Consider the following 21932-nt stretch of genomic DNA (forward strand, 5'->3'; position numbering starts at 1 on the left):
AGAAGGAACCAGCGTGGACAGTCCACAGCGCTCGTATTTTAGCAGAAGACGGGCAATAAGGAGTAAGTACAGGTCACGGGGTGATAAGGACCGTGGGGAGCGTGACGCAGGACAGCAGAGAGCGCTGTTTGTTTTTGTCTCTTTTTGTTTTTTGTTTTGTGCTGCACCACACAACACGTGGGATCTTAGTTCCCCAACCAGGGATGGAACCCGTAGCCCCTGAAGCGGAAGTGCGGAGCCGTAACTGCTAGACCGCCAGGAAGTCCCAGAGTGCTGCTTTTTATAGGAAGTTGAGGGAGTCTCTCCGAGGGGACAATTCCCACATCCTTAAAAAGGGACGGAGCTTCGCGGATGTCGGAAGGACGGGGAACCGCGAGTGCAAGAGGCCCTGAGGCAGGAGGGCACGTGGGGGACCCACGAGACGTGGAGGGGAAAGTGGTGGAACAGGATGGAAGGGGGCACCCGTGCTGTGGTGAGAAGTCACAGGGGGCCTGACCCTCTGAGAGACCAGACCTCCCATCTGACTGGGCCTCTGGGGTAGACCAGTGGGGAGGCTGCTGGGGGCGTCGGGGGCTGGAGGGGCCCTGGCCGGGGTGTTCTGCAGGTGAGGCCGGGCTGCACGCAGGGAGAAGCTGTTGTCTGGGGGCGCTGGGGGCGCAGGTGGGCTGGCCCAGCCCTGGTGCTCAAGGGCAGGGCACAGCTCGCCTCTCCCTGGAGCCCAGGTGCTGCCCAGGGACAAGGGTTTGGAGATGGGAGGGAGCAGCCGGCCGGTGCTGCTGGGGTTAGACGGGGGCCGCGCCAACGGGTCTCACTGGGCCACCGCGACAGGGAGGAGTACGAGACGCACGGGTTCAGAGTCACCAGAGGAAAAGCTCCTCTTTCTTTCCACGTCAGGGAAGTGGCTAAGTCGACGGCAGGCCTCGGGGCTCGCGGCCGACTGCGGTGCGCTGGGGTCAGCGCTCACGGGACTGAAATGCCACCAGCGCCTGGGCCTCAAGGTCACCCACCCCGCCGGCCCACGAGTCTTCCCCCACAGGACTTTTTAGTACATTCCAGACAGAGCTTCACAAGAGACAGCAAAATGAATATTTATTACAATTATTTTAACTTAAAAAAATAAGTCCGAAGTCTCTGGGCAATAAGCTAAACTACCATAAAAAGTAGTGTCTGAGAGTGAGTTACAGCCCGTGCTGGCAGCGGGCAGAGGCGGGCACCGCCTCCTCTTCTGCAGAAGACCCCCAGAGTGAGGACGAGCCTGGGGTCAGGCTGCCAGCACAGGCAGACAGGAACCAGCCTAGAAAAATCTGAGGCTGCTACCCAAATGCTACCCTGGGAACAATCGTGCGGCCCCGCCCAGGAGGAGCGAGAGTGTCACCGCGCTGGCGGGGAGGCGGGGGGAGGCTGGGCACAGGGGGCAGCCAGCGGGCAGGGGGCAGCCAGCGGGCAGGGGGCAGCCAGCGGGCCCACCTACCTCCCTGCTACAGAGCCCAGCCCTCCTTGCCGAGAACCAGCTGCACGGCCTCGAGCACGTCGCTCACCACGTGGGCCGCCTGCAGGAGCCCCGGGCTGAAGCCAAGGTCCCGGTGCCCATGGAACGGAGGCCCCTCGCCACCCGGGGCGGGAGCGGCGGGGCCGGGGGCCCGGGGGCTGTACACGCCGGTGCACACCAGGATGGCGGCGCAGCTCCGGGCCGCCCCCTCCCGCCTCGTCTGCAGGTGCTGGTGGAACAGGTTGGCCCCATAGATGTCGGACATGGGGTTGTCACTGGGGAGAGAAGGCACAGTTCAGTGCGCTGGTGGAGGTGCGGGGACGGCGGGGGGGGTGGGGGTGGGGAGGGAGGTGGCCCGCAGGTGACCACTGGGGGAGGGGCACGTCTCGAGGATGGAAGGGTGGGGACACGGGGGCCAGGGGTGACCACTGGGGGAGGGGCGTGTCGCGGGGGGCGGAGGAGGCACGCGGGGCTCACCCCACGGCGTAGAGGCTCCGGATCGGGGCCGCCCAGCCCCGCCGCGCCGCCTGCCTGGCGAGCAGGACCTCCGCGTACTGGTAGGTCAGGAGGCTGGGTTTGCCCATCAGGCCCGCGTAGCACAGCTCTCTGCCCGTCACCTTCCGGTAAACGGCCTCCAGGCACAGCAGGAAGGTGCCGTGGCCGAACCTGCCAGAGGAAAAGCCGCGCTCGGTCCCCTCCCCGGGCCGCAAGGCTCAGACGTGCCCTGTGTGCTACCCTCTCGCGGTGGCACAGAGCACGGTGACAGGGCAAAGTGAATCACTTCTGGTGAGAGGCCGTCACACGTAGGATGTGCCTTGATGGCCTGTGACTATCTGACAACGTCTGTTGAGCGCTGTCGCAGCGCTGGAGATGGCACATCACGTTCAACCCTTAGAAAAGCCCGATGAGATGGCATTCATTCTCCTCATTGCACAGGTGAGAAAACTGAGGCCCAGAGATGGAGTAACCTGCCCAAGGTGTGGAGCTGGAACCAGAGACCCAGCTTCAATTCTGCCTTGGACTTGGGCAGAATACTGGCTGGCATCCCACCTCACTCCTCGGTGCCAATTTCACTGAGCGCACTGCCACCGAGTGTCAGAAAGCACCCGTCTGCCCCCACTGCAGCTAAGTGTATGGCCAGTGACTATGCTACAGCCTAAGAGCCAATGAAATCACAGGTGCCGGACTAACCTCCTGGAAAGCCTGGAAACTGGGGAGGGGGTCCTCTTCTCTACCCTCCCCGTACTCCCTCCTGCTGACTGGAATGCTGACATGATGGCTGGAGATCAGGCAGCCCTTTTGGATTACATAGGAAAGGGCTAAGGTGCCTGTGTCCCTGATGGGTGGACTTTTTCACAATAACAAACTTCCATCTCGTTTAAGATTCTTTTCTTTTGGGTTTTCATCCCTTGCTGCTAAATCAAATCCTATCGGATACTGTTCAGTATCTTGAAGTTACATCTCAGTGTCACTTATTTATATACTGAATTCTACTTTCAATTTTGAAATTATTGAATGAAAAAGTGATCTCAAATCTGCTTTATAAATAGTAATTTGCCTCCTGCCATTCAGCCCACAGCCTACATAACCAACCCCCTTCACCTAGTGTCAGCAAACCCGAACTCTAGGAAGAATGTTCCAGAAAAAATACCTGACCTCGAGCTGCAGAAATGCACCTGAGAGAGAACACGGTGATCCCATCTCCTTGGGCTCCATGTTGGGCCCTCAGGCCCTCAGTGACGGATCCACCACACAGCTCACTGGGACGCAGGGCAGGGGGAGAAACTCCAGACTTTGGCCTCGCAGACAAGAGCAGCCAAACAGCACCAGCAGCCGCCCTTCCAGGAGGGCAACCTGAGGGCCAGCAAAACGGCAGCCTGTGCTGTGCTCAGTGCCGGGGCGGACGGGGTGGGGCCCTGCCTGGAGCCTGAGGGCCTCTGAGGAAGTGACTGGTCCAGGGGCCTCGGAATCACTCCTACTCTCCCCTCCCCAACGTCTTATGGGCAGAAGGAAACAAAGAAGTGAAGGAGCCAGCGCCACAGGGTCAAGGCAGCGAGGGAAGAGCAGCTGGGTAACAGGAACTGAGCATCACTTGGGTTCCACTAGCCAGAAAAAGCACGTCCTGTTAGACTCTATCGGGGCCGGGGGTTAAAGACCATCTCGATCCACCTTCCGTGCTCAGTAAGTGGTAGTTTTCGTTTATCAATCAGTGTGTGAAGTGACCCTGGAGACCGCTCCCAGAGGCCAGGTTACCATGGCAACTCCAGGGCCTAGAGGAGGGGTCTGAGCCCAGAGCACTGGGGTGGCTCGAGGCGCCATCAGCAGGACTGCCCAGGAGGCAGCTGGAGGTGGCCCCCAGGGCCAAGGCAGGGACCCCGAGTCCTCACCTGGGCATCTTGGCTTCAGCCATCCAGAGGAGGTCCGTGTTGCTGGCCAGGACAGGGAGGTGGGGATAGGGGGCCGTCGCCAGACCAGTGCCGGGGTTCCCATCGCTGAGGAGGATGTCCATGATCAGCTGCAGGCTCGTCTCCCAGCGCACGGGCTCCCCAAGGAGGAGCACCCCTGCAGAGTGAGGGCGGGGTGAGCCGGGGTGCCAGGCGTGGAAGGGACTCAGGAGGCCGGGGGTGCACAGCCCCGCTGAGGGCATGGGTCCCAGGAGGTGGACGAAGCCGAGCCCAGGAGGGGCTCCACCAGGATGTCCTGAGGGTTAGAAGCAGAGAAGCAGCAGCCCCTGCTGACCGATGCCCTGCCCGGCACCCCACCCGCCCAGCCATGTCCCCCAAGCCCCAGGGGTCACTTGGCCACATGGCGGGGAGACGGGGTCACAGGCCTGACGCTGTCCACGTCCCTCTGGGACTGTGGGCCAGTTCTCACCGTGTCTAAGCTTCCTGAGCTACACGAGGACAACACCCACGCTGGGAGGAGGATACAATGAGGCCTGACGGAGCACGGAAGCCATGCTGCACACGCCTCGCCAAGGCCAGCTGCGAGACTGGGGAGCTGGGCCAGACCGTGGCCCCAGTGCGCAGGCCACCCCCGGGACATGTTTCAGCTGTCGCAAGGACTGACACTCCTGGGGAGGCCCAGGAGAAGACTGGGATGCAAGAGGCTCAGGACAGTTCTGCAGAGTCAAAACCTTCCCCACGTCTATTAATAGCTGACACTCACACAGGAGAACAACTTGCTTATAATTAACTGAGCCTAAACCCTAATTCCATTCCACACAAAGTATTTTTTGGTAGACTTTTCATAAACACTGATTTTTCCAAAAATGCAACTATCATGTTAGTCAAGAGAAGACGTACTTTGTTTTTTCAAAACTTTACCAAGAGTTACTCCCCATTTTGGAAAACCACATCACCAGCTGCAACACTGCTCCTAATTTCTGAGTCACCAATGAAACACACCTGTAAACACACTGCGTTTGTAGCTGTACCGTTCACGGGGATTCTACTTTTGGTATAATCATTTCACTACCTAATTATGCCTTCTTGGATAATTACTACACGTTGAAATGCAGATGACCTTACTAAAAAACGTTTCCTTTTATTTCTCCCTATTACAATTAGGGCTTTACCATGAATTAATTAATTTTTAATATTTGTGTATAGGAAAGAATTCACTTAGGGCAGTAAAGGGGACATTACAATATTTTTGTTACCCAGGAAGAGCTGGGTTTAACAGGGCTGAGAAACACTGGACCAGGTCACCTTAGGTACCTTTCCACACTTAGATTTTCTACATTTACGATTTTTCTGGAACAATAGGGCAAGTGACACGGGGAAGGAAAGATTAGCAGCTAACGTCTCAGAGGTAGTGACTGGCAGATCCGAGACCAGAGCCCAGGAGACCCAGAGCCCAACATCCCAGCCACACCGCCAAGCTGCAGGGCCTGCAGGGAGAGCCCGCCCACATCGCGCAGGGACTTCATTACCTTCGATCGCAGGGAAGTCGTTCCTTGGGAGGGGCTGCGAGAGACAAAGAACAAGCCCGTCAATGCCACGGTCACCTTCCACACCCGGTTTCCAAGGGGTGGGAGGAGAGACACGTGTCTGACAGACGGAAGACCCTTCGGTCTAGCCCAGGCCGAGGAGAAACGGACAGGACCGAGGGCAGAGGTCCAAGGGGACAGGAGGAGAGCGCGCTCAGGCCGGCCACACCCCAGGCCGGCGGGCATCAAGCGTGTAGGTCAGCCAGGGAGGGGATGGCTGCTCAGCTGTCCTCCTCCAGCAAGGACAGGAGATGAGAGTCTGGAATCAGGTGGCAGAGGACGAGGTGAGCCCAGGAAGGGACGGGAGCCTGACGTCCCTCCGGAGGCAGGGCCATCACTGGACCACCGCCTGGGGGCCCATTCCTTCTAGGAACAGCTCCCCTGCCCTCAGCTCTGCCAGTAACCAGCTGAGACCTGGGGCGAGCCGCGTCCCTGGGCAGGGGGCGGGGCTGTCTCTGCACTGCTCTGAGAGCCATGCCAACTCTGGCACCTGGTTCTGCACATAACGTGCGCAGCTCAAAGGTGGGGGAGCCCTCGGAAAGCTCGGGGGGGGACTAGAGCTACACAGACAAACAAAAGCAGGCCTGTCTGTTTATAACTGCAGTTCATCAAACTTTGACATGCATGGACTTGGAACAGGCGGTGATAGACACTCTGTGATAGAGAGTTCCCGCAGGGAAGGAGAGGGCAAAGGGGCATCAGGAGACGGGCGGTCACCCTAGAGGGTCAACGAGAGGCCCCATGACCGCTGGTCGGAAAAGATAAGCTTCAAATATGAGCCAAACCCCAAGGAGCCCGAGCAGACGCTCAGAGCCGCCAGCGCTTTCCCAGGAAGCCGCTTTCCCAGGAAGCCACTTGCCACCAGGCCGGCCCTCTGTAAGGAGCTCCAGGACAGCAGAGCAGCGATTAACTTAACACTAGCGGTTCTCCAAGCGACTCTAGGAAAGCTGGTAAATCACAAAACTACCACCTGGGGGGGGACACGAGGGCTCTGGAAAGAGAGGGGACAGCCCTGCTCACCACCCCCGACAACGTGTGTCCGGGAACAAAGGCCTCGGCCAGATGTGCCCTCCCCTCCGAGAAGGCAGCTCGGAGAGGCAAGGGCTGCAGGGCCAGCGGGGAGGCCCGAGCGTGTCCCATTACCGTGGTCTTGGGCCGCCGCTGCAGATCTACCATGTCCAGCACAGGGAAGGCCGCCCGCAGCTCGTCCACTGTGACCACGTGCTTGAAGCCCAATCTGGAAGGAGGTCAGGAAGCAAAGCTGCCCAGTGCCGGGGAGACGCCTTTAAAGTGAGGGGCCCACCGCAGCCCACATCAACCCCACCCGCCCCAACCCCAGACAGAGCCCCGTGAGGCCAGCGCCGACCAGGAGCGCTGCAGGCAGGCGTGGGCGCAGGCGGTGGGGACACCCGGGGGCCTGGCCTACTCTGGGCACTGCCCGCGCAAAGGCACACAGGAAGCCCCGTCCTCGAGCTCACGCTGGCCCAGGGCCACGAGAACCAGGGCTCTGAGGACAGTTCAGAAGAGACTCCTCGGCGGGGAGGAAGCTGAGCAGAGTCTGGAGAAGCCAGACCGGAGCTAAATCTGGACGATGGACCGGATTCACCCAGAAGGGAGGCTGCAGGGAGCACGCCCGCTGCAGCCTTACCCTCCAACACCTGCCGCCTTGGTCCTGTCCTCAGTCCCCACTGGCAGTCTTAACTGGACGCAGGTTCAGATCACCTCAGAACACATCTCCCCAGAATGATGCTTCCATCAGCAATAAAACCCGCACAGACCCGTACTCCTCAGCGTCCACGTCTGAGGTTCCTGAGCCCAGCGCTGTCCTTCCTGGCCCCCTTCCCCACCCGACCCCATCCCGGCCTCCTGCTCCGGGCATCCTCCCAGCCTCCTCTCGGCAGGCTCCCCAGCTACGTCCCCTCCTGTGGCACAGCCAGCCCCCATGAAGCCACAGGTGACCCCCGCTCCAGGGTGGTCCCCCCCAGCATCTGTGACACTCGGACCCATTCTGCTCTTCCCAGCCTCTGGCCACATGCCGTCCTAACGGCTCCTGTGCCGTTCCTGGTGTGTCACTCCGCCACCTCGAGCAGGAGCCCTGCTGAAGCGCCAGCGTGTGCTGCTCCGGCCCCGAGTGCGCGGCCACGCCCAGGCGGTGCTCAGGTCCCTTGGGTTTGCGGAAGCAGCAGAGGACGAGCCGCTTCAGAGCAGGGACGCGTCCTCGCTGAGCACACGCCGGGGCTGAGCTCCCTGCAGACGCGCTCAGGGAGCCGTGGGTCCCAACCGAACCACAGAACCGCCTGGGTTCTCAGACCCAGTGAGTCAGACTCTGCAGGGAACGGGCAGGAATCTGCTCTGTGAGCTGCCCAGCAGGCCCCGAGGCGGTGGGCTGGCTTTCGGGAACCCCCGGGCGCCAGGGCTGGCCACCCTGGGAGGTGCCCTCCCTCCCTGCCTCCCACGGGTGCCCAGAGCTCCTGACCCCGGTCCTTTCAGCAGGGCAAGGACAGCAGAGCAGGAAGCAGCAAAAGGATACGCTCGGGCATTTTCCACCAGGGGCCCCTGCCCAGACACCAGCATCCGCTTGTCGTGATGCTGTGAGAAGAGCTTCATGGGGCTGTGGGACAGTATCACCTGGTCGGGCTCCACCTGCAGGGCAGCCGAGAGATGCAGAGCAGAGGACACGCAGGTGAGGGCAGCAGCAGGGAGCTGGCTCCCTGGCCCAGGAAGGAGAAACCTGCCCAGAAGGGGGGCCCAACCCTTCCAGAGCTGCCCCGACAGGTGTGAGGGGACCCAGACACCAGAGCCCGCAGGAGATGTGGCCACCGTGGGCCCCACCGGCCCAGCTCCCAACACCCCGATTTCTCAGCCTGACTTGGGAACCACAGGGTTCTGCGTGAGCTCAGACCCGCCTCCACCTCTATTTTCAGTTCTACGTAAAGACCTGGCTTTTCAGCATTTATGCTAATGGCAACCCCACTGTCCGGACACCAGGGTAGGAACCGGTCTCCTCCCCAGGCAGTGTCTCCCAGCTGATCAGCATGGGATTTACTCTCTCGGTTCCAAAGGACTCCTTCCAAGAACGAAATCCACTGCCAACAAAGAACGTGTCAATGCGGGGACGGTGGGAGCCGCGGGTGGGTGACGAGGGACAGGGCTCATTGAGCTGTGTCATCTTACTTATGAGGAACGAGGGCTGTCACTTCAGAGTCCCACCTGGTGCACGGAGATTTAGAAACACATGACCCTGAGGCCAGGAGGAAAGATGGAAACGGCCAAGTCCACAGGTGGGATTTCTGTGCTCAACACGTACGTTTTCATAAAAAATGACCCTGCTGATGAGGTTCTACCCTCTGAGTTTGGCCTTGAACTTCAAGTTATTTTTCCAGCAGGAAGATGTGTACTGGGCTCATCCATATTGTCCCCCCACAGGGCAGGGGACACAGGGCTGGAGAGGGGGCTCCACGGGAACCAGGTCCTCAGCCTCCTGTCTCCGGCCGCTCCTTACCTGGAAGCCCAGCAGGGCTGACAGCTCCTGGGCTTTGCTGCACTGTAAGATGTTCCCCGCGTTCGTGACAAAGACCACGGGCACCCGCAGCTGCCCCTGGGGGTCCACGAGCCTGCGGAAGGCCTCCCTCGCCGCGGGGATGACCTGGTGGCCCCGAACCAGCACCCCATCGATGTCCAACAGGAAGCCGAAGGTAGGAGGGCTCTGCACGGAGGGGAGACGAGAACGGCCCCTGAGTCGAGGCAGAGGGGACGGGGGAGCCTCATCCCCACCCTCGGGCCGGCCCGGGCCTCGAACGCAAGGCGAGGACTTGGGGTTGCCGATAGGACAAATCCATCTGCAACAAAGAATTAAGCCTTTTCAGGTATTTTTAAGCATATAACTATTTTGTTAAAGTTATTTTTGCATAATTAATATAAAGGAATTTTTTAAATTGGAAAATAGAGAAATTCAGAAACAAACCCAGCACTTTAAAACAACCGATCAGTATTTCATGTCCTTTCTCTACTCTTACGTTTGTCACGCGGCCATGACTGCACCTTATATGTACAATTTTGCATCTTGTTTTTTTTTGCTTGACATGAAGCATTTTTATCTGTTACAACAGCCTTCATAACCATCTTTTAGAATTTTGTTTTATCGTAACAACACACACAGAGTTTTTTAAAAAAACACTCAGTTGCTACAGATGATACAGAAAAAGAATTTTTAAGTTTCTTGCTTCCACCTCCGCCCAGTACCATCCCCTCTTGTGTATTTTCCAGAAACTTTTCATGGATGGTTCTACTTTCTTACCTTTTAGCTAACACACAAGTGGTACTATGCTGTGCTTTCTTTTCCGTCTTCCTTTTTCTCGTTGGTATCCCTTGGTTATCTTTCCATATCAATACACACAGACCTACCGACTACACGTTTCTGGCTACATAATATCCTGAGTTAATACTCCGCTAACATTAGGTTTCCCCTATTTCAGGCATTTAGGTTTTTCCACATTTCTGCTACTACAAATTATGCTATAAGGAACTCTTCATGCTTACTGATTTTTCCATATTATGGACTTTTCCTTAAGCTAGATTCTTTTTTTTTTAATTTATTTATTTTTGGCTGCATTGCGTCTTTGTTGCTGCGCGCGGGCTTTCTCTAGTTGCGGCAAGCGGGGCCTACTCTTCGTTGTGGTGCGCAGACTTCTCATTGCAGTGGCTTCTCTTGTTGCAGAGCACAGGCTCTAGGCACATGGGCTCAGTAGCTGTGGCTCGCGGGCTCTAGAGCGCAGGCTCAGTAGTTGTGGTGCACGGGCTTAGCTGCTCCGCGGCATGTGGGACCTTCTAGGACCAGGGCTCGAACCCGTGTCCCCTGCACTGGCAGGTGGATTCTTAACCACTGCACCACCAGGGAAGCCCTTTTAAGCTAGATTCTTAAAAGCAAGAGTAATAAGCCAAAAACGTGCAAACATTACAATGACATAACACCTACTGACAAGTTGTTTTCCAAAACAGTATCAACTCACATGGACCCTGGTACCCTTGCCAAGGATGATTTTCACAGTATCAAAGAGTTTAAGTATCAAACATCTTATTAATTTCAAAGTTTAAAAAAGTGATTATCTCCTCTCAATCTGCATTTCTTGGATTTACAAAGTTGAACGCTATCCTTTTTAAAAATTCATCCCATTTCTTATTTTATGAACTGTCTGTTAACATACAAGATGTTTTTCAGCTGTCAGAAAAATCCAACCTAACCTGTCATTTTCCTTTTGTTGGTGCCAGCTAAGTCAAGCCACTTTCATCGCACACACATTGTGCTTATGTTCAAAATACCCTTATTTTCCTAAAGGTACATACAGAAGAATTTAGGGTCCAAACGACAAGAAATCAGGGATTTGTCTGAAAATCTTAGAGCCACAAAAAAAAAAAAAAAAAGTGTGGGGGGGAGATAAGCAAAGCAAGTGCAGCAAAATGTTAACAACTGCTGAATCTGGAAGATGGGTTTTAGAGTTCATAATATTGTTCTTAGATTTTTGACAATTACATAGTTAAAAAAATAAAACAGCTTGCTTGTGCTGATGGCTGCCAAAGTTAACCATACAGTTTTACTGGTCTTAGTGGCCATATCCTAAATAGTCACAAGATTTGCTCTCTTAGACAGAAGAACCCACAGACCCTGCTACTTAGAACAAGAAAGTCTCAGGACAATTTAGCAATATCCCCGACGCAATATCCCGACGCTCCCTCATCTGTTCTGTGCAGTGTGTAACCACGACTCCCAACCCCTCAGGTGAGTGCGCACAGAGGACCAGGCACCCAGCCACCTAGAAATGAAAGGCCCCCAGTAATTGTTCACAAACATGCCACATTCCTGTGAGATGTCAGCAAGAGGGGAAACAGGGGAAGGGGTGGTATGTGGGGCTTCTCTACACTTTCTGCTGAGCTTTCCTGAAAACCTAAAACTGCTCTAAAAGAATAACATCTATTAAATTGTTTTTTGAGTGAAGGCACCTCGAGAAAAGGACATAGGGTTAGATTTTTTTTTCATTCTTTTTGTTTTCTTTTTTCTTTTCATTCTCTTCTGTATCTGTATTTTGATTTTTCTTCTTTCTCACTTCATGTTTTTTTTAACTAGTCCTGGGTATTACGCCAGATCTTCTAATTAAAGTTCTTATTTGTGGCAGTGATAAAATGTGTGTTTTTTTTACTAAACATAAAATAAACAAAAAAGGACCTACTGTTTAGCACAGGGAACTATACTCAATGTCTTGTAATAACCTATAATGGAAAAGAATCTGAAAAAGAATATATATGTATAACTGAATCACTGTGCTGTATACCTGAAACTAACACAACGCTGTAAATCAACTATACATGAATTTTAAAAAGTGCAGTCTTAGGAATTCCCTGGTGGTCCAGTGAATTAGAACTCCGTGCTTTCACTGCCGAGGGCCTGGGTTCAATCACTGATTGAGGAACTAAGATCCCACAAAGACGCATGGCATGGCCAAAAAAAAAATTAAAATTAAAAAGTTAAAAAAAAGAAGTGCGGTCTTAAGATTAGTTTTAAATGAAGGGACCACTAAGGTGTTCCTTTGTGTTTTTGCTTCTTATCTGGAACTGGCTGGTGTGCTTCCAACAACAGCATCACAATTACCTTCCAGGACACTGTTCACTCCAACCAGCTCCATGTTTGCGAGAATTTACTACATGCGGTGACTATGCAAAGTACTGCACCTACATCACACAAAGTACCCCAGGTACCCTCTAGCAAAAACACTGCAAGGTAAGGACTATCCCTGGTACACACACGGGGAAAGCCAGGCTTAGAAAGCTAAGTACTGCTGACCCTAGAACAACACAGGTTTAAACTGTGCCGATCCACTCACAGGCGGATATTTTTCAATAAAGATACAGTCGGCCCTCGGTAACCCCGGGTTCCTCACGTGTGGATTCACCCAACTACTGATCACAAACCTCACACACCATGGGGGTTGGTGGATCCGCGGGTGCCGGGTCCGCGGATGCAGGGTCCGCGGATGCAGGGTCGGCTGTGGGACTCGAGCACCCGCGGGTTTAGAGGTCCCCCGCGGACACCGAGGGGCAGCGGCAATTTGCCTTAAGTCAAACAGGCAGTAAGCGGCCCGGGCAGGACTGATCCCTTAGCCGGTGCCGCATCCTTTCTTCCCTCCTCCTACTCTCTCCACCGGGAAAGTCCAAAAAGTCAGGACCCGCGGGGCGGGGGCCGCAGAGTCCTCCTGGATCACATCCCGGCGGGCGAGTCACGGGGGCCCGCGTCCCCGCCCCCCGGTCGCCCCCGCGAGCGACGGGGTCACGCCTCGCCCCCGGGCTCTGTGGACGGAGCCCCGGGGAGCCAGGGACCCGCGCGGCGGGGCCCCAGGGGACGTGACGTCACCACACGCGGGCAGAGCGGGGGGAGTGACGTCCGGAGGCCGGACACCTTGCTCCGAGCCTGGCCCGCGAGGCCGCACGGCCTCCCGCCGCCGCCCCGCACCCTCCGCCCTCACCTGCGAGCCGCTCGCGAAACGGCGGCCCCCGAACCCCGCGGCCGCGCACGCCGCCCGCCGCCACAGTCCGGATGCCCACCGCGCCGCCGCCTCGCCGAGGGCAGCCATGGGCCGCCTCTTGCGCGCACCGCGCACGCCTGACCGCCGCTCAGCCAATCAGCGACCGGTGGCGCCCGGGGCACCTCGGGAGCTGTAGTCCTGCCTCCGTGTCTGGGGCGGGGCGGGGCGTGGGGCGTCTCGGGAGTTGTAGTTCTGCCTCCGTCTGAGTTTTCTCCGATAACTGAAAGTTTGTACTTTTTTTTTTTTAATTTATTTATTTTTAATTTATTTATTTTTGGCTGCATTGGTTCTTCGTTGCTGCACGTGGGCTTTCTATAGTTGCTGTGAGCGGGGGCTACTCTTCGTTGCGGTGCGCGGGCTTCTCATTGCCGTGGCTTCTCTTGGTGCGGAGCACGGGCTCTAGGCACGTGGGCTTCAGTAGTTGCGGCACGCAGGCTCAGTAGTTGTGGCCTACGGGCTCTAGAGCGCAGGCTCAGGGCGCACAGGCTTAATTGCTCCGTGGCATGTGGGATCTTCCTGGACCAGGGATCGAACCCGTGTCCCCTGCATTGGCAGGTGGATTCTCAACCACTGCGCCACCTGGGAAGCCCAGTTTGTACTTCTTGACCCCTTCACGCACTTCGCCAACCTCACCCTCCACCTCTGGCAACCATCAATTTTGTTCTCTGGATCTATGAGCTTGGCTAGTTTGTTTCTTAGATTCCAAATGCAAGCGAAATTATACAGTATTTGTTTTTCTCTGGCTTATTTCTCTAAGTGTAATACGCTCAAGGTCCATCCTCATTGCTGCAAAGGGCAGCATTTCCTTCTTTTTGTGGCTGAATAATATTGTTTTTTATATATATAATATATTTATAATGATATAAAATATTTTATAGTTTTAAAATTATAATTATAATTTTTATATTATCTTGTGACTGAATACTATATATTATATATTTTATGTATATATATCACATCTTCTTTGTCCATTCAACCACTGAGGGGCACTTAGGTGGCTTCCATATCTTGGCTATTGTGAATAATGCAGCAGTGAACATAGAGGTGCATATATCTTTTTTTTTTTTTTTTTTTTTTTTTTTTTTTTTTTTTTTTTTTTGCGGTACTTGGGCCTCTCACTGCTGTCGCCTCTCCCGTTGCGGAGCACAGGCTCCGGACGCGCAGGCTCAGCAGCCATGGCTCACAGGCCCAGCCGCTCCGCGGCATGTGGGATCTTCCCGGACCGGGGCACGAACCCGTGTCCCCTACATCGGCAGGCGGACTCTCAACCATTGCGCCACCAGGGAAGCCCATATATCTTTTCAAGTTAGCATTTTCGTTTTCTTTGGGTAAATACCCAAAAGTAGAATTGCTGAATCATATGGTAGTTCTATTTTTAATTTTTTGAGGAACGGCCATACTGGTTTCCACAGTGGCTGCACCAGTTTACATCCCAACCAACAGTACATGAAGGTTCCCTTTTCTCCACATCCTCACCAACACGTGTTACCTCTTGTCACTTCTTGTCTTTGATGATGGCCATTATAACAGGGGTGAGGTGTTATCTCGTGGTTTAGATGTGCATTTCCCTGATAATTACTGATGTTGAGCATTTTTTCATTTGTGTTTGGCCATCTGTGCATCTTCTTTGGAAGAATGTCTGTTCAGATCTCCTGCCCATTTTTAAACTGGATTGTTTGCTTTTTTGCTATTGAGTCGAATGACTTCTTTATATATTTTGGATACTAGCCCCTTATAAGGCATATGAATTACAGATATCTTCTCCCATTCCATAGGTTGCCTTCTCACTTTGTTAATGGTTTCCTTTGCTGTGCAGAAGCTTTTTAGTTTGATGTAGTCCCACTTGTTTGTTTTCGCTTTTGTTGCCTTTGCTTTTGGTATCGATTCAAAAAAATCATCACCAAGACCTATGTCAAGGACATTACGGCCTATGTTTTCTAGTTTTATGGTTTCAAGTCTTACATTCATGTCTTTACGTTGAGTTAATTTTTGTGTATGGTGTAAGACTGGTCCAGTTTCCATCTCTTGCATGTGACTGTCCAATTTTCCCAACACCGTTTATTGAAGACCTTGTCCTTTCCTGATTGTATGTTCTTCGATCCTTTGTCAAAAATAAAATGACCATATATATGTGGGTTTATTTCTGGGGTGTCTATTCTGTTTCATTTATCTATGTGTTTTTATATCAATACTATACTGTTTTGATTACTACAGCTCTGTAATACATTTTGAAATCAGGCAGCATGATGCTTCCAGCTTGTTTTTCTTTCTCAAGGTTGCTTTGGCTACTCCGGGTCTTTTCAGTTTCCATACAAATTTTAGGATCATTTGTTCTATTTCTGTGAAAAATGCTATTGAAATTTTGATAAGGATTGCATTGAATCTGTAGATTGCTTTATTATTTTTTTAATTAATTAATTTATTTTTGGTTGCATTGGGTCTTCGTTGCTGCGCATGGGCTTTCCTTAGTTGCGGCGAGTGGGGGTCACTCTTCATTGCAGTGCACGGACTTCTCATTGCAGTGGCTTCTCTTGTTGTGGAGCACAGGCTTTAGGCGCATGAGCTTCAGTAGTTGCAGCACGTGGGCTCAGTAGTTGTGGCTCATGGGCTCTAGAGCACAGGCTCAGTAGCTGTGGCGCATGGGCTTAGTTGCTCCACGGCATGTGGGATCTTCCCAGACCAGGGCTCGAACCCGTGCCCCATACATTGGCAGGCAGATTCTTAGCCACTGTGCCACCAGGGAAGCCCCTGTAGATTGCTTTAGGTAGTATGGACATTTTAACAATATTAATTCTTCCAATCCATGAGAATGGAATATCTTTCCATTTATTTATGTATTCAATTTCTTTTATCAATGTCTTATGGTTTTTTAGTGTACAGGTTTTTCACTTCCTTGGTATAATTTATTCCTAGGTATTTTATTCTTTTTAAAATTTTTTTAAATTTATTTTTGGCTGCATTGGGTCTTTGTTGCTCTGTGTGGGCTTTCCCTAGCTGCAGCGAGCAAGGGCTACTCTTTGTTGCGGTGCGCAGGCTTCTCATTGCAGTGGCTTCTCTTGTTGCAGAGCACAGGCTCTAGGCGCGCAGGCTTCAGTAGTTGCAGCATGCAGGCTCAGTGGTTGTGGCACGTGGGCCCTAGAGTGCACGGGCTTCAGTAGTTGCAGTGCGTGGGCTCTAGGACACACAGACTTCAGTAGTTGTGGTGCACAGGCTCAGTAGCTGTGATGCACGGGCTTAGTTGCTCTGAGGCATGTGGGATCTTTCCGGACCAGGGCTCGAACCCATGTCCCCTGCATTGGCAGGAGGATTCTTAACCACTGCACCAACAGGGAAGTCCCTATTTTATTCCTTTGGATGCAGTGGTAAATGGGATTGTTTTCTTAATTTCTCTTTCTGATATTCTGTTATTAGTATATAGAAATGCATTAGATTTCTGTATATTGATTTTGTATCTTGCAACTTTACTGAATTAATTTAGTAGTTCTAACAGGGTTTGTGTGTGTGTGTATGCATGTGTGTGTGTGTGTGTGAAGTCTTTAGAGTTCTGTGTATAGTATCATGTCATCTACAGATAATGAAACTTTTACTTCTTCCTTTCTGATTTGAATGCCTTTTATTTCTTTTTCTTGTCTGATTGCTCTGACTAGGACCTCCAATACTATGTTGAATAAAAGTGGCAAGGGTGGGCATCCTTGTCTTGTTCCTGATCTTGTAGGAGATGCTTTCAGCTTTTTACCATTGAGTATGATGTTAGCTGTAGGTTTGTCATATATGGTCTTTATTATGCCCACTTTGTTGAGAGTTTTTATCATAAATGAATGTTGAATTTTTTCAAAAGCTTTTTCTGCATCTATTCAGATGACCATATGATTTTTATTCTTCATTTTGTTAATGTGGTGTATCACATTGATTGATTTGTGGATGACAAGCTGTCCTTGCATCCCTGAAATAAATCCCACTTGATCATGGTGTATGATCCTTTTAATGTACTGTTGAATTTGGTTTGCTAATATGTTGTTGTTGAGTATTTTTGCCTCTACATTCTTTAGGGATATTGGCCTGTAATTTTCTTTTCTTGTGGTGTCCATGTCTGGTTTGGGTAGCAGGGTAATGCTGGTCTTGAAAAATGAGTTTGGAAGTGTTCCCTCCTCTTCTATTTTTTTGGAAGTTTGAGAAGGATTGGTATTAATTATTTGAATATTTGGTAGAATTCACCATCTGGTCCTGGACTTTTGTTTGTTGGAGGGTTTGTTTGTTTGTTTTGGCCACATCATGTGGCATGTGGGATCTTAGTTCCCTGACCAGGAATTGAACCTGTGCCCCCTGCAATGGAAGCATGGAGTCTTAACCACTGGGCCACCAGGGAAGTCCCTGTTGGAAGGGTTTTTTTTTTTTTATTACTCATTCAGTCTCCTTACTAGTTATCAGTCTGTTCATATTTTCTATTTTGTCATGATTCAGCCTTTAAAGGTTGTATGGTTAAAGGAATTTATCCATTTCTTCTAGGTTGCCCAATTTCATGGCATATAACTATTCATAGTAGTCTGTTATAATACTTTGTATTTGTGTAGTATCCGTTGCAACATCTCCTCTTTCATTTCTGACATTTATTTGAGTCCTCTCTCTTTTTTTCCTTGGTGAGTCTAGCTAAAGGTTTGTCAGTTCCATTTATCTTTTCAAAGAATCAGCTTTTGGTTTTATTGATATTTTCTATTGTCTTTTTAGTCTCTATTTCATTTATTTCTGCTCTGACCTTTGTTATATCCTTCCTCCCGCTAACTTTGGTCTTTGTTTGTTCTTCTTTTTCTAGTTCCTTGAGGTATAAAGTTTGTTTGGTTGTTTATTTCAAATTTTTCTTGTTTTTTGAGCTAGACATTTATTGCTACGAACTTCCCTCTTAGAACTGCTTTTGCTGCATCCTATAAGTTTTGGTATGTTGTATTTTCATTTGTCTCCAGGCATTTTAAATTTTTTCTTTTAATATTAATGGGTTAATTAATAACCCATTGGTTATTCAGTAACATGTTTTTTATTCTCCACATATTTGTGAATTTCCCAGTTTTCTTCATGTAATTGATTTCTAGTTTCATACCATTGTGGTCATAAAATATGCTTGATATGATTTCAGTCTTGTTAAATTTGTTAATACTTGTTACAAAAGATATTTGTTAAGAAATAGAGATCAGGGCTTCCCTGGTGGCGCAGTGGTTGAGAATCCGCCTGCCAATGCAGGGGACACGGGTTCGAGCCCTGGTCCGGGAAGATCCCACATGCCACGCAGCAACTAAGCCCGTGAGCCATAACTACTGAGCCTGCGCTCTAGAGCCGGTGAGCCACAACTGCTGAGCCCACGAGCCACAACTACTGAAGCCCACGCACCTAGAGCCCGTGCTCTGCAACAAAAGAAGCCACAACAATGAGAAGCCCGCGCACTGCAGCGAAGAGTAGCCCCCACTCACCACAACTAGAGAAAAGCCCACATACAGCAACGAAGACCCAACACAGCCAAAAATAAAATAAATAAATTTAAAAAGAAAAAAAAAAAAAGAAATAGAGATCAATACAATTATAGAAAGGGACTTGAATACCCCTGTTACATCAATTGATAGCCTACCAAGACAGAAAATCAGTAAGGAAACATTGGAGTTAAGTGACACATTAGACCAGATGGTCTGATATTTGCAGAACATTCCATACAACAGAAGCAGAATACACATTCTTCTCATGTGCAAATGGAACATTCTCCAGGATAGATCATATGTTAGGCCATAAAACAAATCTTAACAAATTTCAGAAGATTGAAATCATACCAAGATCTTAATAATGTCAGCTTACCCACAGTTGAGCAGGATCTGGAAGACTGACTCACATTACTCAAACCTACAATAGCCCAACACATAAACCCTGCCAGGGGACATAGCTTTCCAGGATTAAAATGTTCTCAATTTCTTCCTGCTATCAAACTACCTAGAAACTACTTCAGTAATTAGAGCATTTCTTGGTGTAGTGGTTTTTAAATATGTCCACGGTTTATTTGACAATACTTTTCTCAAGAGGTGGAATCTAATTCCCCTCCCGTTGAGTGTAGGCTGCACTTAATGACTCACTTTGTTTTTGTTTTTGTTTTGTTTTTTTTGCGGTGCGCAGGCCTCTCACTGTTGTGGCCTCTCCCGTTGAGGAGCACAGGCTCCCGACGCGCAGGCTCAGTGGCCATGGCTCACGGGCCCAGCCGCTCTGCGGCATGTGGGATCTTCCCGGACCAGGGCACGAACCTGTGTCCCCTGCATCGGCAGGCAGACTCTCAACCACTGTGCCACCAGGGAAGCCCAATGACTCACTTTGAATAAGTAAAATGGGGCAGACGTGATGGTATGTGATTTCCAAGGCTAGGTCATAAAAGATATTGTGGCTTCCACATTACCTTTGTTTGGATCACTCATTCTAAGGAAGTCAAATGCCCTGTCATAAAGACACTCTAGCAATTCTGGAGAGGCCCACAGATGAGGACCCGAAGTCTCCTGCCCACAGTTGAGTGAGAGAACCATCTTGGAGGCAGACCCTTCAGCCGTGGCAGACATATTGGCCAAAACCTCATGAACGACCCCAAGATGGAGCTATTCAGCTATGTCACGCCTGAAGTCCTAACCCTCAGAAACTAGGAGATAATAAATGTGTGTTGCTTTAAGTCATTAAGTTTTGGGGAAATTTGTTATGCAACTTGGTGATCAAAATTGTATTGTAATCACTGCTCTTTCATCTCCAGGGTTCTCAGTTTGGGTCAGGTTTGTCCCTGTCTGGGTCTGCCCTGCTTTCTGTCTTCCTTAGCTGTGAACTCAGCTCCATCTCTGGCAGGGATCAGAAATGGGCTGGTGTTTTTCAGGAATGATGACAGAACAGAAGGTGCGTTCTGGGAGCTTCCAACCTGATCACTGTAACCAAAGCTCTGTGTGCACGTGTGTTCAAATATTGACAAGCTTTCCTTAGATCCTCTCGGGTCCTTAAGGAAGAACAGAAACAACAGATCTAACGACAGAAACAACAACAAAAATCCTTGGGGGCAGGGTCCCTCTCTGCTCATCTTTGTCTCTCTCATAAGGCCTGTCAGGGTGAGGGGCACATGACAGATGTACGATTAATATTAACAGGGGGGCTTCCCTGGTGGCACAGTGGTTGAGAATCTGCCTGCCAATGCAGGGGACACGGGTTCGAGCCCTGGTCTGGGAAGATCCCACATGCCGTGGAGCAACTAGGCCCATGAGCCACATCTACTGAGCCTGCGTGTCTGGAGCCTGTGCTCCACAACAAGAGAGGCCGCGATAGTGAGAGGTCCGCACACCGCAATGAAGAGTGGCCCCCGCTTGCCGCAACTAGAGAAAGCCCTCGCACAGAAACGAAGACCCAACACAGCAAAAATAAATAAACTCCTACCCCCCCAAAAAAAAAATTAACAGGCAAGTGGATGACTATCCACACTGCTACTTTCCCCATAAACTTGCTTTTACATGTTTGCATGTACACACATGAGCATAAGCCTGCTCACACCCATGCACATACTTTGTATTAGTTAGGATTAGGTTTGGCTGCCGTTAACAGAAACCTCCAAAGACCAGTGGCTTAAATAAGAAACAGATTTGTTTCTCTCATGTGAACAAGGTTGGGAGAGAAGAGTACAAGCTTGGTATTGTGGCTCCACAAACTTATTAGGCACCCAGGCTCCTATTTTTCTCCTTAGCCATCTTCGCTGCACAGCTTCCACTTCATGGTCCAAGATAGCTGCTCAAGATCCAGCCATCATGTTCACATTCCAGCCATCAGGAAAGAAGAGACAAAAAAGGGAATGCCATCTCCCTACAGGTACAATTCCAAGAAGTCTTATATACCCATTCTGCTTATACCTCATTGGCCAAAACTTAAGCACATGCACATGGCCACATCTAGCAGCAAAGAAGCTGGGAAATGTAGCTTTATGCCTGGCTAAAAAGCAGGGGTTCCTTTTCCACATAAGAAGGGAATAAAGGATATGGGGGGGGGATTGGCATTTTATGCCTCACACCAGGAGGAAGCAGACAAAAGAAACAAGTCAGAGAGCTTGTGGGTTCCCAGTAGAGGAACGGCAGGGATGCTGTGGCTCGAAGGAGAGTGGAGGATGGGCAGCAGGGCGGCGGGTGGGCATGGCGGGTGGTCAGTGACAGGACAGAGGGGGGCTTATCTCACAGCTGCTTCCCCAGGCCCCCTGGGTGGTGCTGCGGGAGAGTCCCAAGAGGAGAGTGCGTTCGCCTCTGTTGGGAGGAATACTGACCCCTCCCCGCATTTCCCTGAAGAGGAACGTCGGTCCACAGCACTTGGGCCTCTCTCCACCCAGACCGAGGACATGGGACTCTCCCGATGGGTGAGCTTGGAAGGAAGAATGGGCGGCCGCGGCCCGGCCTCTCTTCCCTCTGGGAGCTGCCCCACCAGGGGCCCCGGTGTTCGGTCCAGTAATGAAAGGCTGGGGTTTCAGCTGTGCCAGGGATGGCTGGATAAATGTAATTCAAGGGTAGGGTGTCAGCAAGTCCATTCGTCTCCCAAATAAGCCATGCTCTCCAACAGGCTTTCAGCAGGAATACATCTGACCTTTTATTTCCATCCATCCCACATCTGTTTTCCAACCGAGTTAGATGTAAGCAGGAAAGCAAGGTGGTCGTTTATGATTTATCCCCCAAACCCCGACAGCCTCCTCCCACTGCCTTCGCATGCCCTGCCGATTAGTGGAATACGTGGCCTCCAGTGTGGCTGGGAGGTCCCCAGTGCCCAGGCCAGCTCCCGGACCCCTCCCCGCAAACCCCCAAGGAATCACCTTCTACACCTTGCATAGAACGTTGACTTAAGACGGGGCACA

The 21932-nt window shown here is 51.3% G+C and overlaps 1 protein-coding gene across 1 annotated transcript; it reads right to left on the minus strand.

Moving 5' to 3' along the window:
* Positions 1–1063: 1063 nt before the first annotated feature.
* Positions 1064–13102, minus strand: HDHD5 (haloacid dehalogenase like hydrolase domain containing 5; the record flags this gene model as incomplete). The annotated part of the gene is made up of 8 exons (XM_079715566.1): positions 1064–1764; positions 1967–2155; positions 3877–4051; positions 5424–5457; positions 6624–6717; positions 8011–8123; positions 8983–9186; positions 12995–13102. The coding sequence occupies 8 exons, from the start codon at positions 13100–13102 to the stop codon at positions 1479–1481; spliced, it is 1203 nt and encodes a 400-aa protein (XP_079571692.1). The 3' UTR covers positions 1064–1478.
* Positions 13103–21932: the final 8830 nt, after the last annotated feature.

Source organism: Hyperoodon ampullatus (assembly GCF_949752795.1).
Source record: "Hyperoodon ampullatus genome assembly, chromosome: 11".
NCBI classification, from domain to species: Eukaryota; Metazoa; Chordata; class Mammalia; order Artiodactyla; family Ziphiidae; genus Hyperoodon; species Hyperoodon ampullatus.